Here is a 7,268-nt window from a genome sequence, read left to right as displayed (position 1 = left end):
ATTTTCGATTTTTTTTAGAATGAGTTATGATATATTTTGAATGTGTTTTTGGAATTTTTGATTGATTTAAAAATAATGCTATCTTCGTCCGACTCTAAGGATTTCATTTATTTTTTGTTTGCTGATATTTGAATATTAATTATTATATGAAAATATAGTACAAATTAAGGAAGAATGACAAATATACTTCTATTAGTGTCTTATAATACTATTATAATGATATTTGTGCAAAAAAATTATACAAATATAAGAATATTTTTAATGTTAAGTACAATAACGTAAAAGATAAATATGATTCATAGAGCCAGACGGATGGAGTAAAATGTTGAAGAAAAATATTATGTTATATAAATAAAAGTTGAATGGGATGAATTAAAGTTGCTGTTGCGGTATTGAATTATCACATTAAATATAAATTTATAGCATATATATATATATATGGTTGTAGATCTTGTGTTTATCCGACCAAATTAGTATGATGTTGATTTGATTGGATCAGTATATATATACCATGTGAGTGACCAATATATATTTATACATATCTCAGCATATGTTGTTTTATAAAATAGCATATGTTGTTTTACTCCCTTCGTCTCATATATGATGTCAGGGTTACTGTAAACACAAAAATATACGAGGGGTATGACTAATAAATAATTAAAAATATATTAGTAAAATTAATTATAATATAATATAAATAATTATTGATTAAGATTAAGATAACTAAAAAAAATAAATTATATCCAAATTTTGATTTTGATTTGAAGTTGTATTTTTTATTTAAATTCTAAATTATATTTTGATATAATATTTTATAAGAAAAAATACTATAATTTATTGAAAACTGTACGACTAAATATTATTGATTTGACTTTAATATTCAAATCAAACACATCCAATGTATTCATTTTAAAATCAGCATTACTAAAAATTCGAATTAAAATAATATTTGGTATAATGTTTGAGATAGTCTAAATCCAAATCTTAAAAGAATTAGAAAAAAGAAAATCAAAACAACAAGAGGCATATATATATGCTTCAATTTTCTTTCGAGTCAAATTAGCATAGTATTTATTTGACCTGCACATATATATATAATAAACCGACGACACATAAATTACAACATAATAACATACTATCTCCGTCTGAATTTTTTAATATTAGTTATTATATCATAACGTAGTACAAATTAAAAAAAAAATTATAAAATACTTTTATTAGTGTCTTATAATATTAGTAGAAAGACATTTATACAAAAAAAAAATTATACAAATATAAGAATATTTTTAATGTTAAGTACAATGACGCAAAATAAAAATGTGACCCTTAGAAGCGGACAGAGATAGTTGATATTATGTGTTATAAGTTTTTTTTTATAAAAAAAAAAAAAATTACATCTTAGTAAAATATACTGCCTTAGTCCACTTAATAAGTTGATATTTACTTTTTGTATGTTAATTTTTTAATATTAATTATTATATTAAAATGTAATACAAATCATAAAAAATGACGAAAATATTTATATTAGTATCTTATAATAAAAAATATAAAATTTTATTAGTATCTTATATTATTACTTAAATACAATAACGTAAAAAGTAAATGTAAATTTATTAAACGTAGCGGATGGAATATACAATATAAATATTATTTTATACATAATAAAATTTTATATAATATAAATATATACTTGGTTAACATAGATTCATTATAATATATATATATATATATAAATTTGCGTACTAAAAAAGAAATAAAAATAAAATTTATTGAGTAGAGATGATATTTTCAAAATATTTGCTTATTTGATCGGCCCGAATTCATCTCACACTCGATTTGATATCTAAATAATTAGTTTTGATTTTAAATGTAAGTGAATTGTGTTCGGATCAGGTCTATTCAAGCCATTATCATTCCTAATTAATTTTAGGGCAAATTTATTTTTTAGTCCCGTAACTAGAACCCTTTATCATTTTAGTTCCGTAAGTGGAGCATGTCGCAAAATAGTCTCATAAGTGAAAAATTTTCGCTGTTTTAGTCCTCTGACGCCATAGACGCCCACGTAGCTCGCCGGAAGCCACGCGTCCGTCAGGTCAGTGATACATGACGGATACGTGAATTTTATTTTTTTTTATATTTTATTTGTCTTTTTTACCTTTTTTTTATTTGGTCCAATTGGACCAAATTAAAAAGAATTGGACCAAATAGCAAATACCATATTTGTTATTTGGTCCAATTCGTCCAAATAAAAATAAAAAAATGCAAATAAAATTTAAAAAAATTTTAAAATTCACGAACCCGGCAGGTGTAGTTGACCTGGCGGACACGTGACCTCCGGCGTGCCATGTGGGCGTCTCCAGCGCCGGAAGATTAAAACATTAAAAAATTTTCACTTATGAAACTAATTTACGACATGCTTCGTTTACAAGACTAAAATAATAAGGGGTTTCAATCAAGAAACTAAAAAAATAATTTATCCTTATGGTAAAATTTCAAATATATATATATATATATCCAATTGTAACTATCAAACCGTATCCACGTGCAAGGATATATAGATTGAGCTACGAGTATACAAATTAAATAATTAAATAAATAATGAATAAATAAAAATAATTAAATAAATAAATAAATAATCAGCCAAATTATTAGTTAGTAGGGTGGCCCTCACGATCATGTGTCAATTATTATTCCTATTTCATCACTACTTATATAAAAAGGTTGTCCCATTACTACTTTAATATAATCATCTTGTAATAATTATTTATTTTTCTACTTTTAAATAAATAAATATATATATATATATATGTATATATATTATGCATCAATAGCCACCTCTCTTTGTGTGTTTAACTCTATTTATCATTCCCAACTACTTCTTCGGTCACTTAACTTAGGTGTGGTTAAAAAGACAAAAAAAATTCGAATCTAATCGTCGAACCGAACTAAATACTTGATTAATTGAGGAAATTTGATTCAAATATAAATACTGTGCATTTGATATTTATTCGGTTCGATTAGATTTGAATTTTTTATTTTTTTTATTAATCGAACTGAATATATTTATATTGTTGTATTTTAAATTTTATAGTAATAATTATATCATATTTGGATTCGATTCAATTTGGTTTAATCGGTTTGAAATATTTGTATTTAATACAGATAGTTGTTATTTAAATACAAAATATGAATACAAATCAAATGCATTTTAGAATTTTATTATAATACAAATAAATAATATGTATTTAATACTATCTCCGCCGGCTCTAAGGATCCTATTTATATTTTGTGTATTGATATTTGAATATTAATTATTATATCAAAACGTAGTACAAATTAAGAAAAAATTGCAAAAATAATATAAAAATATAAAGATATTTTTAATGTTAAGTACAATGACGAAAAAGGTAAATGTGATCCTTAAAGACGAACGGAGAGAGAATAATTTAATCTTGTGAAAAGGAAAGGATTTGTTTGGTTAGTTTTGGTATATTGTTGTGTTTTGAAATAATAAAATTTTTTAATTGTAAAAATTGTTAGATGTGATATTTTGAATATATTATACTCGCTCCATCCAGTTAGAAAGTATACATGTTTCTATTACAAAGTAAATATTTCATTAAATACCTCACTTTTTTTCCATAAATACCCTTACTTTACATCATATCATTACTTTTACACCAAAAAGTAATAGCAAAAATATTATTACACTACTTTTTATTACTCACTATAATTAAAATACTATTATTTTTTAAACACCGCACCAAAAGTAAATGTATACTTTATGTATGGACGAAGGGAGTATTTAAACATAGTCTAAATTTCACCATATATTAAATAGTAAAATATTAAATTGATATACATACCCTTTTGATTTGAAATATAAAATAAAGGTGTGTTTCTTTGGATGAGTTTGAAAAAAATTTGGTTTGAGTTTGATATGAAAATACTATTTGATGGGATGTTTTGTGAGAGGAAAAAATATATTTTTTTTTCGAAAAATACATAGTCCAAATAATAAATTTGGGAAAATTTTGCAAAAGAAACATACCATAGTTTATTAATCTGACTAGTAAATTAATATACCGGAAAATACAGCCCGAAAAAAAAGCCCAATCCATTAAGAGATTTTGCCTATGGCCTCTATCCGTCGGGTGGAAAGAATTCGGGCTGATCGAAACGTATATGTAAGCTCCGTTTAGAGATATATTTTTTTGAGACTTTTGAAATTTTGAAAATAAAAAATAAATATTTGATTTGATATTTTGTTAAAATAAAAATATTTAATATAATAATTTCAAAAAATAAATAGTATAAAATGTGTGAAACGAAGCCTAAGGCTGCGTTTGTTTGTTTGTTTTTTTGGTCGGGGTTTAAGCCTGTTTAAGTTGGCTTGTTTCAGAGACTTTTGACTTCTACTTAAAAAAAAAAAAGTGTATATATATACATTACATCTATTTGTATTGATTTATATCCAAAAGTATAAATAATTTTTTAAAATAAAGAGAGTAATATAATATAAAATCAATCATTTTATATTTTACATTTTAATTAAAATTTAAAAATACAATTGTATTTTATTTATATATTTTACTTAAACTAAAATTTAAATATCAAATTTAAAGAAATTGTTATATATACTAACAACTTAAAATTATTAAATATGATTTATAGAATCTTATAATAAATTATAAAAATACAAATAACGGAAGAACGTCGAAAAAGAAAAAAAAAAGGCTTGATTAGGTATTTTGTTTTTAACTTATATACTATTTTTAAATTAAAATTTTAAAATATAAAATGACCAAATTTTAAAAAATATAGTTTTTATACTATATAATTCAAAAAATAGATATAATTACTGAAATTTAAAGTAAATTATAGAGGCTTTATAAAAAATATATATAATTATATTAACAAGTTTTTTTTTAATAATTTTCACAATTTAAAGACAATAAGAAAAATAGCATTTTTGTAAGAAAAAATTTGTTATCACAAAATTTATTTTTTTTCGTTACTAATTACATTAAAGACGAATTTTATTAAATTCCATTCTTAAAGTTATATCGTTCGTCCCTAATTTTCGTTATAAATATGTTATTTTTTTTAGAGTAAATATGTTATATATTTTGAATTTTGATCTGTATTTTTTATTATATAATTATCGTAATTTTATACTTCTTTCGTTACAAACACTTTTCAATATTTTTTAAAAATTTATATATATAATATTATACTTTATCTCATCATATCACCAAATATATATATATATGCAAATCTCTGGTCTCATTATCTAATTTTAAATTATTTTACTTAATATTATCTACATTATCCATCTTTAAAAACCAAATTAAATATTACATCATGTTTAAAACCAAAAATAAAATATAAAAATATAATTTTTTTTCTTATAAAAATAATAATAATAAAATGAAAAAAATCACACACACACACACACACAATCAAATTTGACCATAGTTAAACACTACAACACCATAATTAGAAAACTTGAATTCCAACCAATGAAACATTTTTGGGCCCAAATATAAGATTGGGCTAATACATTAATAAAAATCCATTATAAGAACAAATCTTTTCAAAATACTATTAAAATATGTCACATTTAAATGTATATATTTCGTATTTTTAAAAAAAATAATCATATATTAATACCGAAATATTTTTTTTACCATCTTTGTATATCATATTTCAAAGTATCCATTAGTTAAATTATAAATATACAATACATTATATATCTAATCACTTTATACATAAAGTTAAATAATAAAAATATTAAAAACTCTTACACAGAACACTGATTAATAAATTTTTACTCCCTCCTTCCCAATATTTACTATTTTTATCCATCCCAAAATAATAGTCTTATTTCCATAAATAATCATATCACCGTAAAACTACCCCTTTTTTTTATTACACAATTGTCGTTACTTTTTATACTAATATACTCACAAGGGCAAAAAAGTATTTTATTCATACTTTTTACCGACTACCAATATAATATCAATACTCCTTAAATCTCGTATCCAACGCAATAAAACTATACTTTTGGAACGGAAAGAGTATTATTTCTTAATCTACTACAAAACCTCAAATCACACCTTTGGTTTGGGAGGGATGAAGTATATTAAAACTAAAAGTTTAAAACACACAACAAATACTTTTGAATCTATTCTTATTTACATCGACATCATTATATTAAATTAAAATACTATAATATAATGACAAAAAAAGAAAACCTTAACACAAAAAGTGGTAAAATATTAGCAAAATACTACTATTAAATTCTTGTCGATTCTCTTCTTGTCAAAATGAGTAACTCCATAGCTCCACCTCAGCATCGCTCTCCACGTCATCGCATCCGTACTCACCGTCAAAGCACGGCGGCGGTGACATCAGCACATCCCCCTCCGCCGCCGCCGTCGCCGTCGCCGCCGCCGCCGTCCCCTCCTCTTCATTCATATAAAACACATCCTTCCAACTCCCCCCGTCCGCCGCACTCCCGCCGGCCTCCTCCGCCGCCTCCGCCACGTCAGCCTGCCGGAAAGCCTCCGCCGCCTCCACCGCCGCCCTACGAATTTCGGCGGGGTCATTCGACGCCGGCGCCGGCAGCCGCCACACCGAGTCGGCGAAATTAAGGCAAGCGTTCTGACCCCTCAGTGCCAGCGCCGCCACGTCGTGCGCACGCGCCGCCATTTCTGGAGTCGGGTAGGTCCCCAGCCATATCCGCTTCTGCTCCGTGGGCTCCCGGACCTCGCAAACCCACCTGTCGGCGTTCCGCCGCCGCACGCCGCGGTAGACCGGGTGGCGCGTCTCCTTGAACTTCTTCCGGCCGGCTCGCTTCTTCGGCCGGCTCGCCGCCAGTATCACCTCCTCGTCGGAATGCGACCGCCCGAACGAGCCGAGCCGATTAGCCGCCGCCGCCGGAGATTCCATAGCCGTTAGGATCGCCGAAATTAAACCTCTCAAAATCGAAAAATTAACGTTGTGGGAAAGTTGGATCAGATGTCGGAATTTGCGCGAAGAATTTATAATTTTTGGCGGGTGAGAGAATTTGACACGTGCGTGTCCGAAGGAGACACGGATTACCTAGAGGATGCCAGTCTGGCATTTATGAACGTGCTCTAACTTTTTTATTGTTTTTATTTATGATGTCATTTCAATGGTAGCGGTAACGCACAACATTAATTATGAATTCGTTACAATTATATAATTAATTATTCATTCCTTCGCCTCTAAAATATCATTTA

The 7,268-nt window shown here is 26.9% G+C and overlaps 1 protein-coding gene across 1 annotated transcript; it reads right to left on the bottom strand.

The window, feature by feature from the left end:
* Positions 1-6,176: 6,176 nt before the first annotated feature.
* Positions 6,177-7,013, bottom strand: LOC127250542 (dehydration-responsive element-binding protein 1E). The gene has a single exon (XM_051273873.1). The coding sequence runs from the start codon at positions 6,952-6,954 to the stop codon at positions 6,325-6,327; it is 630 nt and encodes a 209-aa protein (XP_051129830.1). The 5' UTR covers positions 6,955-7,013; the 3' UTR covers positions 6,177-6,324.
* Positions 7,014-7,268: the final 255 nt, after the last annotated feature.

The sequence above is a fragment of the Andrographis paniculata genome, unplaced genomic scaffold, assembly GCF_009805555.1.
Source record: "Andrographis paniculata isolate CXL003 unplaced genomic scaffold, ASM980555v1 Contig37END, whole genome shotgun sequence".
In the NCBI taxonomy this organism is placed as follows: Eukaryota; Viridiplantae; Streptophyta; class Magnoliopsida; order Lamiales; family Acanthaceae; genus Andrographis; species Andrographis paniculata.
Note: the sequence above shows the minus strand (reverse complement) of the source record. Positions and strands in the feature narration are given on the sequence as shown.